The sequence below is a fragment of the Pongo abelii genome, chromosome 16 (genome assembly GCF_028885655.2).
Source record: "Pongo abelii isolate AG06213 chromosome 16, NHGRI_mPonAbe1-v2.0_pri, whole genome shotgun sequence".
In the NCBI taxonomy this organism is placed as follows: domain Eukaryota; kingdom Metazoa; phylum Chordata; class Mammalia; order Primates; family Hominidae; genus Pongo; species Pongo abelii.
This window is the reverse complement of record NC_072001.2, coordinates 79,861,351-79,879,396: the sequence shown is the minus strand read 5'-3', so window position 1 is coordinate 79,879,396 and position 18,046 is coordinate 79,861,351. Positions and strand designations below refer to the sequence as shown.

General features: G+C 36.9%; 1 protein-coding gene across 28 annotated transcripts in view; it reads left to right on the top strand.

Annotated features, from left to right (window-relative positions):
- The window catches only part of SCAPER (S-phase cyclin A associated protein in the ER), a 555,380-nt gene that overhangs the window by 316,473 nt on the left and 220,861 nt on the right, over window positions 1-18,046 (top strand). For all 28 annotated transcript variants that reach the window (NM_001374332.1, XM_063716003.1, XM_063715996.1 and 25 more), the window contains 1 exon segment: window positions 6,971-7,097. In NM_001374332.1, the coding sequence (NP_001361261.1) occupies window positions 6,971-7,097 (127 nt within the window).

The window sequence follows — 18,046 nt, the reverse complement described above, 5'->3', positions numbered from 1 at the left end:
CTTCTCCTCCACTTTTTAGAATAGTTTGAGTAAGATTGATATTACTTCTTTAAATATCTGGTTAAACTCAGCAGTGAAGCCATCAGGTCCTGGGCTTTTTTTTTTTTTTTTTTGCTGGGAGACTTTTTATTATGGCTTCAATCTCATTAGTAGTTTACTGGTCTCTTCAGATTTTGGATTTCTTCATAATTCAGCCTTGGTAGGTTGTATATGTGTAGGAATTTACTTATTTCTGCTAGGCTTTCCAATTTATTGGCATATAGTTGCTCATGGTAGCCTCTAATGATCCTTTGAATTTCTGTGGTATTGGTTATAATGTCTCCTTTTTCATCTCTGATTTTATTTGTTTGGGTCTTTTTCTTCTTAGTCTGACTAAAGGTTTGTTGATTTTGTTTATCTTTTCAAAAAACCAACTTCTCATTTCACTGATCTTTTGTATTATTTTCTTTCAATTTCATTCATTTCTGCTCTGATCTTTATAATTTCTTTTCTTCTAATTTGGAGTTTGGATTGCTCTTGCTTTTCTAGTTCTTTAAGATGTAGCTATAGGTTTTTTATTTGAAGCTTTTCTACTTCTTTGGTATAAATGCTTATAGGTATAAACTTTCCTCTTAGTACTGCTTTCACTGTATCTGATAGGTCTTGTTATGTTATGTTTCCATTATAATATTTTCAAGATTTTTTTTATGTGTGGAGATGGGGTCTTGCTTTCTTGTCCAGGCTAGCCTCAAACTCCTGGCTTCAAGGGGGCCTTCTATCTTAGCCTCCCAAAGTGCTAGGATTACAGGCATGAGCCACCACACACAGCTGTTTCAAGAAAAGTATTAATTTTTTTCTCAACTTCATTAACCCACTGGTCATTCAGGACCATGTGGTTTAATTTCCATGTGTTCGTATAGTTTCCAAAATTCCTTTTATTGATTTCTAGTTTTATTCTAGTTTTGTCAGAGAAGACTATTGATATAATTTCAGGTTTTTGAATTTTTTAAGACTTATTCTGTGGTCTAACACTTGGACTGTCCATGAGAATGATCCATGTGCTAAGGAGAAGAATGTGTATTCTTCAGCCATTGGATGAAATGTTCTGTAAATGTCTATTAGGTCCATTTAGTCTATGGTGTAGATTAAATCCAGTGTTTCTTTGTTGATATTCTGTCTGGATGATCTGTCCAGTGCTAAAAGTGGGGCGCTGAAGTCTCCAGGTGTTACTGTATTGGGGTCTGTCTCTTTCTTTAGTTCCAATAATATTTGCTTTACATATCTGTGTGCTCCCATATTCGGTGCATATATATTTATAATTATTATATTGTTTTACTGAATTGACCCTTTTATTATTGTATAATGACATTCTGTGTTTCTCTTTATAGTTTTGTCTTGAAATGTATTTTTTCTGATATAAGTATAGCTACTTGTACTCTTGTTTGGTTTCCATTTTCATGTAATATCTTTTTCCATCCCTTTATTTTCAGTCTGTGTGTCTTTATAGGAGAAATTTGTTTCTCGTAGGCAACAAATAGTTGGATCTTCTTGTTTTAATCCATTTGGCCATTACATGTCTTTTGATTGGACAGCTTATTCCATTTACATCCAGTTATTGATAAGTAAGGACTTATGCCATTTTGCTATTTGTTTTCTGGCTATTTTGTGGTCTTCTTTTCCTTCTTTTCTTCCTTTCTGTCTTTCTTGTAGTGAAGGTGATTTTTCTTTAGCAATGTGTTTTCATTTCTTGCTTTTTATTTTTTTTTAATGAATCTGTTGTATGGTTTTTGGTTTGAGGTTACCACGAAGCTTGCAATTGATATTTTATAACCCATTATTTTAAACTGATGACAACTTAACACTAATTGCATAAAAAAACTAAATAACAAACAAGCAAAGGGAAAACTAATAAAAACTTTACATTTTAACTTCATCCCTCTGCTTTTTCACTTTTTGTTGTTTCTATTCATATCTTCTTGTACTATGTCTTAAAACATTGTTGTTGTAGTTACTTTTTTTTTTTTTTTTTTGAGACAGAGTCTCACTCTTGTCACCCAGGCTGGAGTGCAGTGGCACGATCTCAGCTCACTGCAAGCTCCGCCTCCCAGGTTCACGCCATTCTCCTGCCTCAGCCGCCTGAGTAGCTGGGATTACAGGCACCCACCACCATGCCCAGCTAATTTTTTTGTATTTTTAGTCAAGATGGGGTTTCACCGTGTTAGCCAGGATGGTCTCGATCTCCTGTCCTTGTGATCTGCCTGCCTCGGCCTCCCAAAGATTATTTTAAATTATTTTCGTCTCTTCGCTAAATGTATCTGGTAGAATTCTGAATTCCTTCTCTGTGTTATCTTGAATTTCTTTGAGTTTCATCAAAACAACTATTTTGAATTCTCTGCCTGAAAGGTCACTTATCTCTCTTTCTCCAGGATTGGTCCCTGGTGCCTTATTTAGTTCATTAGGCGAGGTCATATTGGGTGTTTGTAGGTGTCTGGGCATTGAAGAGTTAGGTATTTATTGTAGTCTTCACGGTGTAGGCTTGTTTGTACCCATCCTTCTTGGGAATGTTTTCCAGGTATCCAAAGGGACTTGGGTGTTGAAACCTAAGTTATTGGCCACTGCAGTTATATCTGCATTTGGGGGAACCCCAATCCCAGTAACACTATGGCTCTTATAGACTCGTAGAGATACTGCCTTGGTGGTCTTGGATAAGATCCAGAAGAATTTGCTGGACAACCAGGCAGAAATTCTTGTTCTCTTCCCTTATTTTCTCCCAAACAAATGGAGTCTCTCTCTCTGTGCTGAGCTGCTTGCAGCTGGATGAGGGTTAACACAAGCACACCTGTAGCCCCCATCACTGGGCCTGGGCTAGGTCAGACCTGAAGCACAGATGACTGTGTCTCGCCCAAGGCGCGCAGTAACCACTGCCTGGCTACCACCTTTGTTTGCTCAAGTCCCCATAGGGCTCAGCAATCAGCAGGTGGCAAAACCCGCCAGGCTTATGTATTTCCCTTCAGTGCAGCAAGTTCTGCCTGGCCCGAACAGGTCCAGATATGCCGTCCAGGAGCCAGGGCCTAGAGTCAGAAACCTTAGGAATCAACCTGGTGCTGTGTTCTACTGTGGTTGAGATGACACCCAAACCACAAGACAAAGTCCTTACCACTCTTCCCTCCCCTTTCTATAGTCATAGGAGTCTCTTCCTGTGGCCACCACCACCCCAGGCCTATGGTGAGTACTGCCTGGCTGCTGTCAGTGTTGACTCAAGGCCCAAGGGCTCTTCATGCAGTTTGTGGTATATGCTGCCTGGCCTGGGCCTTCCTTTCAGGACAGTGGCTCACCTGTGGCCCAGGTCAGGCGCAGAAATACCATCCAAGAGCCAAGGCCTGGAATCAGGGACCTCAAGAACCCTCTTGTTGCTCTACCCGACTGTGGTCAAGCTGATACCTAAGCTGCAAAACAAAGTTCCCGTACTCTTCCCTCCCCTTTTCTCAAGCAGAAGGAGTCTCTCCCCATAGCCACCACAGCTGGGAATGTGCTGTATCCCATCTGAAGCCATCATGTCTCTGAGTCTCACCCAAGGCCCTTGGCGAGTGCTTCCTGGCTACCACTGCTAACTCGTGAGGGCCCAAGGAGTCTTTTGTCAGCAGATGACAAATCCTTCCAGGACTGGGTCTTTCCCTTTAAGATAGCCCATTCCCTTTTTGCCCAGGATATGTCTAAAAATACCATCCAGGAGCTAGGGCCTGGAATGGGAGCCTCAGGATTCTGCCCAGTTATTCTGTCCTACTATGGCTGAGCTGGTTTCCAAGTTGCAAGACAAAGTCCTCTTTTTTTTTCTTCTTCTTCTTCTTTTTGAAACAGGGTCTTGCTTTTTCACCCAGGCTAGAGCACAGTGGCATGATCATAGCTCACTGCAGCCTTGACTTTTGAGACTCAATTGATCCTGCCTTCTCAGCCTCCCGAGTAGGTGGGACTACAAGTGTGTGCCACCACACCCAGCTAATTTTTGTATTTTTTGCTAGAGATGGGCTTTCACCATGTTGCCCAGACTGGTCTCGAACTTCTGGGCCCAAGCAATCCTCTTGCCTCAGCCTCCCAAAGCACTGGGATTATAGGTATGAGCCACTGTGCCTGGCACAGAGTCCTCTTTAGTCTTCCCTCCCCTCTCCTCAAGCATAGGGAAGGAGTCTGTACCAGAGTTGTGAGCTGCCTGGGGTTGAGGGAGGGATGGTGCAAACACTCCCTTGGCTGCCCTGGCTGGTCTCATAGGTCACATTCTTCCCAAGTTCACTGGCTCTGAGCCCAGCACAACACCAGGACTTGCCCAGGAATTGCAGTTCTTGTGGCTTAAACCTCCTTTCAAGTTTATTTAGGTCCCCAGAACACTTTAACCTGCAACTCAGGTTCTGAGTGCTAGGATGGGCATTTCCCCGCTTTCCAAGGTTGGTCTAAATGCTCTCTCTGTGGGGGCCAGCTGAATTCTGTCCTGTTGCTTTCCACTGTAACAGGCTAGCACTGATTTCCAAGGCAAAGTCCCACTGCCACTGTGCTTCCTGTCTCCCAAGTGCATAGACTCTTTGTCTGCACCACAGGGTGGCTGCCAGGGGAGGAGGGAGAGGTGGCATCAGCATTTCAAGACTGTCTTTCCTGCCTCTTCAGTGCTTTTTTCAGTGATATGAAGTGTGGTGATTCACACAACTTTCGGTTCTTATTAAGGTACTTTTTTATGTGGATAGTTGTTCAATTTGGTGTTCCTGTATGGAGGACATCTGTGAAGGCTTCTATTTGGCTATCTTGCTCTGCATCAGTTTTTGCGTTTTTCAAATAGGGATAATACTAATTGACAGTGTTGTTGAGAGGATTAAATAAGATCATGTACATGAAAGTATTTTGTAACCTATGAAGTTACTGGGTTTTTTTCTTTTTAGAGATGAAGGTCTCACTCTTTTGCCCGGGCTGGAGCGCAGTGTTGTAAGCTCACTGCAGTCTGGAACTCCGGAGCTTAAGCAGTCCTTGCGCCTCAGCCTCCTGAGTAGCTAGGACTACAGGTGCACGCCACCATTGCCAGCTAATTATTTCTTATTTTTTGTAGAAACTGGGTTTCGCTTTGTTACCCAAGCTGATCTCAGATTCCTGGCTTCAAGTGAACCTCCTGCCTTGACCTCCCAAAGTGCTGGGATTACAAGCATGAACCACCATCCTTGGTCTGGATGTTGTTAAAATTAATGTAAAGAAGAAGTTTTCTCTGTAGGACATGAATTTATTAAATATCTAATGAGTGTACTTATGTAAAAGTAGCATGTTACATGATAAGGATAAAGCAGTGAGCAGATAGACGAGCACCTCTATCATGAAGTTAATACTCTACTTCTGCACTGTTCAATACAATAGCTTCTAGCCACCATGTTGGACAGTACATATACAGAACATTTCTATCACTTCAGGAAATTCCCTTGTAAAGCTTTGCATGGGAGAGGCACACATTAAACAGTTCAGTAAGTATTTTTAATTCTCTTGTGATGAGTGCTTTGAAGAAATAGTCAAATCAGAGAAAGTAATGTTTGTGCTAAGAGCTGAGGGATAAATAGTAATGTTCTAGGTAATGTGGGAGTGGAGGAAGCATTTCAGAAGGAAAAGATGAAGAACATTTGCAGAAAGACCTGAGACAGGAAGAAGAGAGAGCTTGAGATCCAGAAAGAACTCATGCATACATCCTGTGTGGTGAAATTAGTCCTGTCTGGAAGGAATGACTGTAATAAGAGGAACAGAGAAGAAGATGAGTGAAATGCAGATAAGCTTGTAGATTTTATGGCCGAAAGTGAAAATTTTCTTGTTCCAATAACTTCTGTTTTCTCTTTGAAATGTAGGATCATCTTATGAAAGCAAGAGAGAGAAAGGAAAGGGTGGAGTTTTGAAGAGAGTGGGGAATGTATGAAGCAAACCTTTGTGGATAGTGGGAGAATGAACACCCTAGAGAGGTTTAGATTTGAATCAGTAGTCCTACCAGTATTTAGCATGGTCTGACTCCCCCCACCCCCCACCCCCACCAGGTTCAGAAATGGAAAAGTCTGCCAGTTGTTTTCATTAATCCAGCTAAAGAAATTAATGCATGCAAGACATTGAGAATGGTGCCTGGCCCATAGTAAGAGCTAAACAAACATTATTACCACTGCTGGGGTTTGTCTAAGAAGAGTAAAAAACAGAACAACAGAGAGGAAATGTAGGACATTTGCAAGAAAATGATTATAATGATGTACTGTGGAATCTACCACAGATAAAAATTTAAGGCAATGGGGATGATATATAGGGGAAAAGTGGGGAGATCTGGTGAGCATCTATTAGTGGATTCTCAAGTAAATAAGTAGAAAGCAGAGGAGGGTTGCTCCAAGAGTGAGGTATAAGGTAGGGGCCACAAAGAAGTAATGCACACAGTGATGTGAATGAAGACTCTTACAGTCTAGGTATAATGTGGTATTTCTTGGTGAAAACCAAATACGTGTTCTGTCGTCTAAGTAAATGATATGAGCAGTAGCAGACAATCCCCAAACTGCCTGTAAACAAACATTTGGAAGTTCAACATTCTGAGAGTTTATAAAGCTAATAATATTCGAAGATTTAAATCAAAATATAAAAACCTGCTCAAGTTCTTATACTCATTTTCTCTGCTCTCATCCTCTCACCTTCTCCCCATTCCTAATTCTGTTCTAATTTAAGAATCATACAGAAACTAAAGGCATCAATTGCTCTAGCTAATCCTGTAGATTGATAATATTATCCTCTAGTTCTGTTTTGTGCCATGAAGAGTGAATTGGTGGTCATGAATATAAAATAACACCAGCTTTATTGGTTGTCTGGTTTTTTCTCCCCTCAGATGCTCTGTGAAGCATTTTCAAATCCAATACTGAAAGTAACTTGTGTTTCAAAATGTTTTGGGAAATGAAGTATTATAGTCTAATTCATTAATGTCATTCTTTCCTTTCATTTGGTATTAAAGGCTTCAGCGATTAGCCAAAGATCTTCTAAAACAACTACAAGTTCAAGACAGTGGCTCATGGGCAAACAATAAAGTCTCTGCTTTGGATCGGACCCTAGGAGAGATCACTAGAATACTGGAAAAAGAGGTGTGTAACTAATCTCTGGCTTTTGAACCTTAATCTTTGTGATCCTTTCTCACTATGACAGTACATAGAGCTATAAGGCAGACTCAGTATATACTTTTCTTCTGTGTTTTTTAAAGCTAGTCAATAATAGATGAATTTTTTTTTTTTTTACTTTTGTTCTTTTCAGTTGTTTAATTGAAGCTATTTTTGGGTTTTTTTTAATTGAAGTCCTCTTTAGGTCATGGTTTCCTCAGTCATGTTTTCCTCACACAAACAAACTGAAATTATTTTGTCAGGAATCACAATAATAAAGATGTATGACTTTATGGCAGAAAATAGAAAACTTTGAATTATAAAGCCTCATAAATCACAACCAGATTTCTACAAAACACCAATATCCCCTGATTCCAACAGATTTGGCAGTTTTCTTTAATGACTTAGAATCGTTAAATTACCTCAATTATAGTTTAAATATCCTCAGTGATTTTTAAAGTATTTATTATTCACTATAGGAAAATGTTAAATGTATAAAGAAGAAATAAAACTTCCTGTAATAGCAACTGATAACATTTTATTGTATCTTCCTCTAAACATTTTATTGGACTTTTTTACATTATTTTATCATAAATACTTTATCATGTCTTTAAAAATCTTTAATGGAATGAACATATCACATTTTACATAATGTATAATATTTAGGTGGTTTCTAATTTTCTGTTTAAAGTAATGGGTATTTTCATTTATTAGCTGTAATTTTCGGGGTTTTGTTTTGTTTTGTTTTCTGGGATTAAAGGTTGTAATGTAATATTTGATATGTACAAAAGAAATATTAATAAAAAATAATATGAATACAGTGAACAGCTATGAACTCACCACCCAATTTAGGAATAAGATTGTTACCACTACATTTGTGTTTCCCAATATGATCCTTTCTTACCCCATTCATGATTCCTTTAGAGGGAATACTGTACAGAATTAAAGGTGTATCATTGTTTTTTAGAAATAGCTTTATTGCTTTATCACATAAATGTATTGTTAAATAATGTTACTTGGTTTTGACCTTTATAAAATATTGCACAATAGACCTCTACAATTATTTTTTCAGTCACAGTTATGGTTCTAAGTTTTATTTAGCCTTATAAATATGGCTGTTTGTCATTGCTTTTCTCTGCTGTAGAATAAGTCCTTCATTTTGTTAATACTACAATTTTTAAATATATTCTGACAATGGACATTTCAGTGTGTGTGTGTGTGTGTGTATGTGTGAGAGAGAGAGTGCACGCAAGCTTGGGCAAACAGTGCTGCTCAAACATTCTTGTATCAAAGTAAATAAACAAGAACTTCTTTAAAGCTGGGAGTCTCAGGCTTTCGTCTACATTGGAATTGCCTAGAGAACTTGTTAAAACACAGATTGCTGCCCCCCACTCCTGCCCCGGATTTCTGATTAAGTAGGTTTAGGGTGGTTCTGGAGAATTTGTATTCCTAACAAGTTCCTAAGTCATATTGATGCTGCTAGTCCAAAGACCATATTTTGAGAATCACTGCTCTAGTCTAGGGCATATGCCTCAATGGTGGAATTGTGGGGTTCTCAGGCATATGAATGTCCAACTTTGCAAGGTAGTGCTCAACTACATTTTGGCATCAGACAGTACAGTCGTCTGGAGGAATCGAAAGCAGCCTATTCAGTGTGGCATTGTGGCAGAACTGTAAAGTCAGTTCTTGTGTGTAACACATCCCTTTCAGGATATCAGAGGTTCAGAAACTGGTAGTTGTCACACATTTGCTAGAATATGCAGTATTTAAAGATTTAATGTGCTTTAGGAAAAATCTCTGATCTTTTAAAAAATTATTTATATACTGATTATTTTTGTAAAGTATAGAGTACTTTGAATTAAAAGGTAATTGCTTGAAGACACTGCTACACGTATCTTATCTCATGAATATTGTTTTAGATTAAAGTAATAGAACTTTTGAGGAAAAGGCAAAATGATCTATATAAGAAAGGTATTCAGGATGAAAATTTACCTAAAGTTATTTCCTTCACAAAGGGGCAATTTACTGAAATACCACTGATTTCTTATAATTTGGGGAAGAAAAATGTTGTCTGGCTCCCAGTCTAAATGGTCTGTGTCAGGAAGCTTGCTGTAAAGCTGTCCTCAGAGTATACACTGCAGGACCACCTAAGAGTTTAGACTTACCTACAATAAGATCCTTTTGCTACTTTTATAACTAAAATCCTTTTTACCTAGCCAAGACACACTCACTTCATGAAGACTTCTGTAGAGTAATACTAACATTTCAGTGTAATTCAGCAGATGATATTTATGATTTCAGTCTAGGAATTGTAAATAGCCATTCGTTTTTGTTTGGAAAACTGGCTGGAGTAACAAACTCATTAGAGCCAAAGCCAGGTACCCAGTGAAGGATATTTGAAGATAGTCTAGAAGTGACAAGGTAGGATGGTGGAACTTGGGCAAGTGTAAGCACTAATGGAGGAATGGTGAGAGATGAATCTTGAGGTCTTTATTTGCTTAATTTAGACCTCAAAACATGGATGCTTTCTACTATCGCTTGACACAGTGTTTCTTTAGATAATTTTTCTAAAGTTCTGAGAACTGTTTTAGACCTAACGGGTTAAACTTGTGATGTATAGTAACGCTCTTATCATGGAAGGGGTCAGGAAACTGAGGAGACCTGGGTTTTGTAGTACTTACTATGCATTTCAGGTTCCTTCTGGTTTTTTGGGTTTTCTGATTTCATTCAGAAATTAAAAGTGTGTAAGCTTTTTTTATGTGTTATGCTTTAAAAAAATCTTAAGCCACTTCTGTTTACTAACATACTTTGGTCTAGGGTACTGGTACTAACTCTCCCAACAAAAACATCTGAAAATGCTGGGTGGGGAAGAAAGCAGTTTTCTTAAAAGCATCAAATAGCTAAGAAGAAATTAAGGAATTCCCAGTCCAAAGAAAAAGCGAGAATTTAGAAAGTTGTGCTTATAACTTAATTGCTCCAAAAAGCATGTGCCAGATTGGCAAATGTGGGTTGTGGTTTACAAGCGTCATCGTGTAAGGTGATGAAAGTAAAAGTATAAGGGCTGCCTAGGTATGAGGTCTAATAGGAGATTTTTCCGATTTTCCTTTCATAAAGATAAGACTACATTAACCTACTCCATCACATAATCATGAACCTTCTCATCCCACCCTCAGGACTATGAAGAAAGCACCTTGGCACAATGCAGAATTTATACCCATAGTCCAACCCCTGGCATAGATTTGCTGCTCAAATTCACATCACCCGTATTATTTCAGATGGTGAATTGAGTTTAAAGTTGTCCTAGATTGATTTGCGGTGTCTTTAGGAATCAAGCAGAAGAGAATACAAATCCTCATTGGAAGAAGACACCTTTATTCTAGGCCTCAGATAGTTTCTGTTAAACAATTTTACAAGGACCAGTAGCCATAGTGAAAAGATAAGCCCGAAAGTAAGTAAGTCATGATGAGTAAGCAGAAACTAGAACTGCAAGGCTATGTTATTACTAGTCACAGATTATAAAACTGTGCTTGCTATCTTCTGAGGAAATAAAAGGTAAGCTTGAAAATTTCTATAGGAATGGACTTAGCAATAGTGACAGGTAATTCAGAACTGTCCTTCCACTGATGACAATAAAACTAGATAAAATATGAAATAAAACTGAACTGCAAACAGAGTAGTGAATAATTACTGAGCCAAGATCCAGAAATTTGGCATTTCGGGACTAGGTACCGTTGATGATCCAAAAGAAGTGGACATGAGTTTGATTAGTACTTTTGAGATTGTTTGCAGGACTGGTGAGAAAAAAAAAATGTTGGCATCTAGGACAATCAATGGTAGAGACTATGGCAAAAAAAACTCATGTTTTGGTTTGGGATCTTAAAGGACTGTACAAGGAAAAAGGGTAGACAGGAAGTACACCAGTCATTACACAGACAGCTCAGTTTCAAATCATGTAGGTGGCTGTGAAAATCCAAATCACTGAAAAAAGATTAAAATGATCCTAAATTGCTAATACCCCAGGTGGCTAACAGAAGCAATTGGAAAATTTATTTTGGAGAAAGATTATAGCAACCTAAGTCTCAAATTATCTCAACAAAATAAATTTCAAACGCAGTGTTTGGCACAGTAAGGTAATTAAGCATACAAAGGGACAAGACAACATGCATAAAAACCAATAGAAACAGACCTACAGATGCTCCAGAACTATGCTTACGATGATCAAAGATATAAATATTAATTATTTTTAAAGATATATAGCACATTTGAGAAAAAATCAGAATTTGTAGATTCAGTGAAATCTCATTTAAAAGTCCAACACTTTGTTCTTTGGAAATTCTAAAACACTATTTAGAATTTCTAAAGAACAATATGTAGGCGCAGATTCTAAAATATGGAATTTCAAAGATCCAATGAAACAGTATGCAAAACCCTGTTGAAAAAGAACAATATGACCAGCAGTTTGCGAGGCTGAGGCGGGTGGATCACTTGACGACAGGAGTTCAAGACCAGCCTGGCCAACATGGTGAAACCCCGTCTCTACTAAAAATAAAAAAATTAGCCAGGTGTGGTGGTGGGCACCTGTAACCACAGCTACTTGGGAGTCTGAGACAGGAGAATCACTGGAACTCAGGAGTCAGAAGTTGCAGTGAGCCAAGATTGCACCACTGCACTCCAGCCTGGGCGACAGAGTGAGACTTGTGGCGCAGGGAGAGGTAACAATATGGGAAGATTTGCTCTACCAAGTATAAACACTTTTTATAAAGCCACAGTAATTAAGATAGTGTTCTATTGGAGATAAGATGGAGAAAAAGAAGAATGGAACATAACTGAATTCATAAACAGTCCCATTTGTATATATATATATATATATGCTTGATCCGTGACGTGAGGTACTTGTCTATGCACATATGGAAAAAGGAAGCACCACAAAACATTGTGGGAAAGTATGCTCTATTTAGTGAATAAAGGCTATAATGATTGAATATCCTTGTTTTTTAAAAAATGTTACTTCTATCTCACATCATAAACAAAAAATTGATTCCAGATGGATCTAAATATGAAAAGAAAAAACTAATTTTTAGAAGATAATATAGACTAATCTCTTCTTTACCTCGGAGTTTTACCTGGACAAGAAAATGACACAAAAGAAATTAACAATAAAGGGAAACTTGATAAATTGGGCTGCACTGAAAATAAGAACTTCTGTTCATCAAAAGACACCAGGAAGAGAGTAACAAGACGAGCAATAGAAGGGAAGAATATTTTACATATATATATCATCAACAAAAGAGTGGCATCCAGAGTATATAAGGAATTCCTACAAATTAATGAGATGCAAAAACAAACTAAACCAGTAGGATAATGGGCAAGAGGATAGGCATTCTGAAAGAAATCCAAATAGCTAAAAAATAAATGTGAAGATAGTCAACCTCTTTAATAATCGGGACAATTCAAATTAAAAATTCAATGTGATAATGTGATTCACTTATCAGAATGACAAAAATTAGATTGAAAATACCAAGTATTGGCAAAGAACTAGAGCAATGGGAACATACAGACAATGTTCGTGATAACATAAGTTGAGCCTACCATATAGCAAACAGTCTACTGTTGTCTACTAAATTTGTAGACATGTGTATCATATTTCACTTTTAGGTATATACTCTATGGAAAGCAATGCATATATCCACCAGGCAAGATATACACAAATGTTCAATGGCAGCATTGTTTATAATCACCACATATGGGAAATAGTGCAAGAATCCATCAACAGCTGGAGATAACAAATTATGGTATGTTCATATAATGGACTATCATTCAACATAAAAATGAATGAACTACATCTGTGGATAACAATATGGATATATCTCACAAACTCTTTTTAGTGAAACAAGTCACCAAAAAAATATATATACTGTTACAATTCCAGTCATATAAAGTTCAAGAAAAGACAAAAGGACTTATATTGTTTTGGAATATACACATAGGTGGTAAAACTATAAAGAAAATAGAAAAAGAAATTTCCTAAAAATCAGGATCGTGATTGTTCAGAGAGAAGGGTGAGATGTGTGATCAGAAAGAGTCATATAGGTGGATTCTTCAGTGCTTCTAGTTTTCTTTTTCTTGACTGGATACTGGTTACACAGTGTTCAAATTAAAATTATTATTTAATTTGTACATACATGTTTGCTAATTTTTCTGACTTTTCTGTATGTTTATGTTTAATAATAAAATTAATTTTTAGAATTTAAGGTAAAATAAATTGCTCCAAATAGAAGAAACTTTTTTATTGAAGAAATGTTCAATTATTTCTAAATTGAAGAAATTTTTTTTATTGAAGAAATGTTCAATTATTTCAAAAAAGAGTTTAAAAAATACTCTTACATATGCAAAAGCATTTTCCTTATTCTTACCATTGTATTAAATTTGGTCCAAGTGAATGTGATCTGTATTTGCATTGACTTTTCTCATTACTTTGTGATGATAAGCATTACATTTAAGTTTGGATAGTAACAGCATCCCAGAAGCTTTTCTGTGGTTTATCAGTAACATGAGACATGTGTATGCTGTTACTATAAGTAAACAGTTTAAGCAGATGGATTGGACATGGAGTTTGTCCAGTTGCCTTTCCTGACTTTATAGAATCCTGCCAAATTTAAATAGAGATTTAGCTGTGACTCTTTCGAATCTGAATAAGCAAACCACATAGCTGGCAGCATTGATGATTTGAAGTGAATTGAGATATGTGAAATCACAATTTACATTATAATACCTATAGCAAACCATGCCATGCTTTGGTATTTTCAAAACTTATCTTGTAAAATTCCATTCACCGATACCTGTATAAGGTAGAAAGGTAGAAACTCTTCCCTACCATTTTCCTCTTTTTGCTGACCGTTGTGACTATGTAACACATGCCTAGGCTCAGAGAGATAAATCAGTAAGCCTTAAGAGCTTTTTCAACCTAATTATATTCAGAAAACTATGTTCAGATCCTGCTAGACACTGCCCATCTTCCAAACCCCATGGTTCTGCTTCTCTTATTTTCAGCTGGAATTCTTCAGCTGAAGAAATGGGAAGCATTCCATACTAGGAATCTCTTTCGATCCCTTCACTATGTTCTCAGCTTACATAGTTGTTTCCTCATTGCAACTGATGCATAACTGAATATAGCTGGTATGACACCCATATTTTGTCAGAAGGTGACAAGTATATAGCCCAAAGTAAAATGAAGATGTTTTTCAGACGTTTTTCAGCTAGCTTCCCTTGGAAGACTACTATAAAGAAAAATTGAATTGTTATTTCATGAATATGACAGATTTAACTTATAAATGGTTTGTATTTTTTAAAAAGAAACAACAAAAAGCAGGTGTTGAGAGAAGGAGAATTTACTGGAAAGCGGCATAAGGAAATTTCTAGGGTGATTAAAAAGTGTTCTGTATTTTGTTTTGGATGGTGCTTAGATAGTTGTGAGCAGTAGTCAAATGTCATCAAACTGAGTGGATAAGCATTCCTTTTTCTCCACAACCTCACCAGCATCTGTTATTTTTTGACATTTTAATCATAGCTATTCTGACTGTGTGAGATGATATCTTATTGTGGTTTTGATTTGCATTTCTCTAATGATCAGTGATGTGGAACTTTTTAAAAAATGATTGTTGGCTGCCTGTATGTCTTCTTTAGAAAAGTGTCTGTTCTTGTCCTTTGCCCACTTTTTAATGGGGTTATTGGTTTTTATCTTGTAAATTTAAGTTCCTTATTTAAAAAAAGTTCCTTATAGATGCCAGGTATTAGGCCTTTATTGGATGCATAGTTTGCAAAAGTTTTCTCCCATTCTGTAGGTTATCTGTTTACTCTCTTGATAGTTTCTTTTTCTGTGCAATAGCTCTTCAGTTTAATGAGATACCATTTGTCAGTTTTTGCTTTTGTTGCAATTGCTTTCGGTGTCTTCATCATAAGATCTTTGCCTGTGTCCTGAATGGTATTGCCTAGGTTGTCTTCCAGGATTTTTAGTTTTGGATTTTACATTTAAGTCTTTAATCCATCTTGAGTTAATTTTTGTACATGGTGTAAGGAAGGGGTCCAGTTTAAATCTTCCGTATATGGCTAGCCAGGTATTGCATCACTATTCATTGAATAGGGAATCCTTTCCCCATTGCTTGCTTTTGTCAGGTTTGTCGAAGATCAGATAGTTGTAGGTGTGTGGCCTTGTTTCTGGGCTCTCTATTCTGTTCCATTCGTCTATGTGTCTTTTTCGTACCAGTACCATGCTGTTTTGGTTACCATAGCCCTGTAATATAGTTTGAAGTTGGGTAGCGTGATGCCTCCAGCTTTCTTCTTTTTGTTTTGGATTGCCTTAGCTATTTTGGCTCTTTTCTGCTTCCATATGAATTTAAAAATTTTTTTTTTTTTAGTTCTGTGAAGAATATCAATGATAGTTTAATGGGAATAGCATTGAATCTAACAAATTGCTTTGGGCAGTATGGCCACTTTAACGATATTGAGTCTTATCCATGAGCATGGAGTGTTTTTCCATTTGTTTTTATCATCTCTAATTTCTTTGAGCAGTGGTTTGTAGTTCTCCTTATAGAGATCTTTTACCTCCCTAGTTGACTGTATTCCTAGGTATTTTATTCTTTTTATGGCAATATGGAATGGGAATTTGTTACTGATTTGCCTCTTCGATTGACTGTTGTTGGTGTGTAGGAAATGCTAGTGATTTTTGCACATTGATTTTGTATCATGAGACTTTGCTGAAGCTGTTTATCAGCTTAAGCTTTTGGACTGAGATGATGGGGTTTTCTATATATAGGATCGTGTCATCTGCAAACAAGGATAGTTTGACTTCCTCCCTTTCTGTTTGGATGTCCTTTATTTCTTTCTCTTGCCTGATTGCCCTGGCCAGGACTTCCAATACTATGTTGAGTAGTAGTGGTGAGAGAAGGCATCCTTGTCTTGTGCCGGCTTTCAAGGATAATGTTTCCAGCTTTTGCCCAGTCAGTATGATGTTGACTGTGGGTTTGTCATAGATGGTATTATGACAAATTATTTTGAGGTATGTTATTTTAATACCTACTTTATTGAGAGTTTTTAACATGAAGGGATGTTGAATTTTATCAAAAGCCTTCTCTGTCTCTATTGAGATAATCATGTGGGGTTTTTTTGTCTTTAGTTCTGTTTATGTGAGGAATCACATTTATTGATTTGCATATGTTGAACCAACCTTCCATCCCAGAGATGAGACCTACTTCATCATGGTGGATAAGCTTTTTGATGTGCTGCTAGATTTGGATTGCCAGTATTTTGTTGAGAATTTTGCATTGATGTTCTTCAAGGATATTGGCCTGAAGTTTTCTTTGTTGTATCTCTTCCAGGTTTTGGTACCAGGATAATGCTGACCTCATAGAATGAGTTAGGGGGGGAGTCCCTCCTCAATTTTTTGGAATAGTTTCAGTAGGAATAGTACCAGCTCTTCTTTGTATACCCGATAGACTTCAGCTGTGAATCCTTCTGATCCTGGGCTTTTTTTGGTTGATTGGCTATTTATTACTGCATCCATTTCAGAGCTCATTATTGGTCTGTTCAGGAATTCAGTGTCTTCCTGGTTCAGTCTTGGGAGGGTGTATGTGTCCAGGAATTTATCCACTTCTAGATTTTCTAGTTTATGTGCATAGAGGTATTCATAATATTCTCCAATTGTTGCTTGTATTTCTGTGGGTTCAGTGATATTTTCTATTATTATTTTGTAAACTAACTATTTTTGGACTATTTAAAAATGTATCTTTGAAACCTCTTGCCTTATGTAATACAGTACACAGATACTTACTTGCACAAAATAATGAAAACTATGGAGGCAAAAACCTCAGTGACTACTAATTGAGAAGTAGGACATTGTCAGCATCCCAGAACTGTTTTGTCTGCCCCTGTTTATTTTGCTAATCACACTCCTTTCTCTGCATTTTATGCTAAACTATTAATTGGACTTTTAAGAAGCGACTTCCTTTTCTTTATGGTTTTATCACTTAAGGGTCTGTTTCTAAACACCATATGTTAGTTAAACATGTCTAGTTTTGAACTTCATGTAAATGGAATCCTACTGTCTGTATTTTGATGGCTTCCTTCTATCAAAATTATGTTTTCGAGAATTTATGTTGTACAGTTTTATTTCCATTACTGTATAGTGTGCCATTGTATGAATTTGTCACAGTGGTATTTATCCATTCCACTGTTGATGGACATTTGGATTATTTTTATGAAAAATGTGCCTGTAAGCATGTATCCTGGTATTTGTGCAAAAATTTCTCTAGCAAGCAGAGTTCCTGGGTCATAACATACGTCTCTCTTTATCTTTTCTTGATAATGCTAAATAGTTTTCCAAAGAAATTGTACCAATTTGCATTTCTTCCAGCAGTATATAAAAGTCTTGTTGCTTCCTTTCTTTCCAGCACTTGTTATTATCAGACATTTTGATTTTTGCTACTCTTGTAGGTAGACAGTGCTATCTTGCCAAGATTTTAATGTACATTTGTTTTTTGGCAGATAAGTTGAGGCACCTTTTCATATTTATTGGCCATTTGGGTTTCTTCTTTTGTGACGTGCCTGTTCAAATCTTTTGCACATTTTTCTACTGATTGTTAGAATTTCCTGTGTGTTCTGGACACTAGTCCTAGGTTGTTCAAATTTATTAAACATATCTACTCCTGTTATTGAGCTGTGTTTTTATTGTCTGTTGGTTCTTTTGATGAACAAAAGTTCTTAATATTAGTATGTCAGATTTGTCAATATTGTCTTTTATAAAGGTTTTTGCTCTCCTCTTAAAATATCCCATCACAAAGTTAAGAAGATATTCTCCTATATTCTTGAGGTTTTACTTTTAGTCTCTTGTCCATTTGGTATTAATTTTTTTTTTTTTTGAGATGAAGTTTTGCTCTTGTTGA